The sequence below is a fragment of the Haliaeetus leucocephalus genome, unplaced genomic scaffold (genome assembly GCF_000737465.1).
Source record: "Haliaeetus leucocephalus isolate CR32 unplaced genomic scaffold, Haliaeetus_leucocephalus-4.0 Scaffold702, whole genome shotgun sequence".
Classification (NCBI taxonomy): Eukaryota; Metazoa; Chordata; class Aves; order Accipitriformes; family Accipitridae; genus Haliaeetus; species Haliaeetus leucocephalus.
The window spans coordinates 6045546-6047649 of NW_010973138.1; the positions used below are offsets into that span (position 1 = coordinate 6045546).

General features: G+C 49.8%; 1 protein-coding gene across 5 annotated transcripts in view; it reads right to left on the minus strand.

Moving 5' to 3' along the window:
• The window catches only part of SON (SON DNA binding protein), a 39168-nt gene extending 38885 nt beyond the window's left edge, over positions 1 to 283 (minus strand). For 4 of the 5 annotated variants that reach the window (XR_775193.1, XM_010580388.1, XM_010580389.1 and 1 more), the window contains exon 1: positions 36 to 283. Coding sequence is in view for 4 of the 5 variants with exons in the window: in XM_010580388.1 (XP_010578690.1) it covers positions 36 to 145 (110 nt within the window). In the remaining variant the exon portion in view is untranslated. The remainder of the gene's footprint in view (positions 1 to 35) is intronic. The other variant, XM_010580386.1, reaches the window with a different exon arrangement.
• Between the last annotated feature and the right edge of the window lie 1821 nt (positions 284 to 2104).

Consider the following 2104-nt stretch of genomic DNA (forward strand, 5'->3'; position numbering starts at 1 on the left):
GGCCTCCGCGGAGAAGCCCGGCGGCCGGCACTCACCTCGCCGAGGGCCGGAGCGGCGGCGGCGGCGGGGCCATGGTGGGCTGAAGCGTGCGGCTGTGCGTGCCGGCGGGCTCGGGGCCGGTGGGGGTGGGTGGGAGCGATGCCATTGGTCTCCATGGAGCGGGGCCAAGCCCCGCGCCTCCGCCGCCCCGTGTGCCGAGCGCAGGCAGCGCCTAGCAAGGGGGCCTGCCCGCACACGAGTGCTGCATCACAGGGCCCGGCGCTGCGCTGCCCTCACTTACCGAGCAGCGGCTCCATGCGAAAGGCGCCCTCCCCCTCCGCCGTGAGAGCGGGCGGCCCGGCTGTGACACGCACATGTGCTCCGGGGGCTGTCTGCGGGTCCGGGCGGGCGGGCGGGCCGCCCGCGAGATGGGAGAAAAATTAAAGGAACAAAGGAGGAGAAGGAAAACGCCGCCGCCGCCGCCAACAAATAAGCGACACCTGAGCGAAAGCCGCCGCCGGCCTCAGCCCACCTGCAGAGCCGCGGCTTCTCCGTGGGTGTTTTGCTGGGAAATCAGTTTCTCCCGAGTACAGCCACCCTGGGGGCCCCCTTCGTGCTGCCCCAAAACCGCTTCTCGAGTACATATGTGTACACGTGCGACTTTGTCATCCTCGGTCCTGTAAAACCGAGTGATCCTACTACAGCTGGAAGATGCTTCCCCCATACAGTTTATTCTGGTGTCATGAGGTAGTGACTTAGAGGGGTTAGTTGGCCTGAAATAAATTTAAATTGCCTCAGAAGCTAGGTCTATAACCGTTTAATTGCTGCTGGGGTCTTTATTTGCAATGTCAGCCTCAAATCCAATGTGGTCCAATAATCACTTGCAAGACCCTTTAAAAGCAGCATTGTTCTTTACTGCGTATTGCCAAGAGGCAGTCTGCCTTAATATTAACTTTGGAAAAATAATGGATCTGATACTCGGATCGATTTGCTTCCTTTTATGTCACAGCCGATTTATTACATTTAAAATAGAAAGCAGTTACACTTAAGAGGCCCTTTCACAAATAACCTGTACCTTTCATGCCACACCAACATTGATGTATTTTAGATCTTACAGTAGAATACTGTGTGTAATTTCTGGCATTCAGTGAGCTAAAGACTGAAAATGTTTCACTTGAACAATTTCAGACATATTTAGACTCCCCTGATGCAAATGGCCTTGTCTAGACCAGGCATGCTTTCACCCATAAACATGCAATGATACTCTACATAGGCATAAGGTTGCTAGTAGGCGCCTTGCCGCAACAACAAAGCTGCAAAGGCTTTTAGCACAATATATGATGGTAACTCACCCCTTCCAAAAAAATCCCCAGCTGTACTCAAGAGAACAGCAGCTTTGACTGGCATAACTTAGCCTGTGTTAGGGGCTTCAGGCAGAAAAGCTGTTCCAGTTAGGGACCAGACCTCTGATGCGGGCAAAGGGGAAGTCGCACCACAAACCTGCCCGCCCTCAGGAAGGGGACCCTTTTCAACTGCAGTTAATTCATTCAAAGTAGCTTAACTACACTGATATCGCTACCAGTGTAGGTCTCCATCTATGTAAGGAAAATCATGAAGAAATGTACAAAAAAAGCCAGGGAAGGATTTCGGTGCCTGCTGCGTATTTCACTCTCGTTCCCTAAAAATTAACACGGGCAAAGCAATAACTACAAAAACTACTATACATAGAAATGAGGATCCACAGCCCCACAGGAGAATAACTATTCCTGCTCTCCCTTCGCATCTCTGCTGTAAAAAACCACAAGCCTTTAGTTAAACACCTTCATTCAGTTAGGTGTTCGGTAGTTTTCAGATTAATTCAATGAAATAGTTTACTTTCATCTTGTCAAGACCAGCGATTGTTGCCGATACATTTAGTGTTCAATTTGTAAACATAGTATTATGTGACTTTGCTAGTAGCAGTTCTGCAGCAATCATCAGTACTTAGAGCATTTATTCATGTGACTGTTCCCTTTTAAAGCAAGAGTCAAAGCAGTGCTCAAATATGGAACCAGTATTTATTAAATCTATATTCCATAAGCTAATTTACAAAGAACTGTGAGGTTTCCACATTATAGCTGGGGGG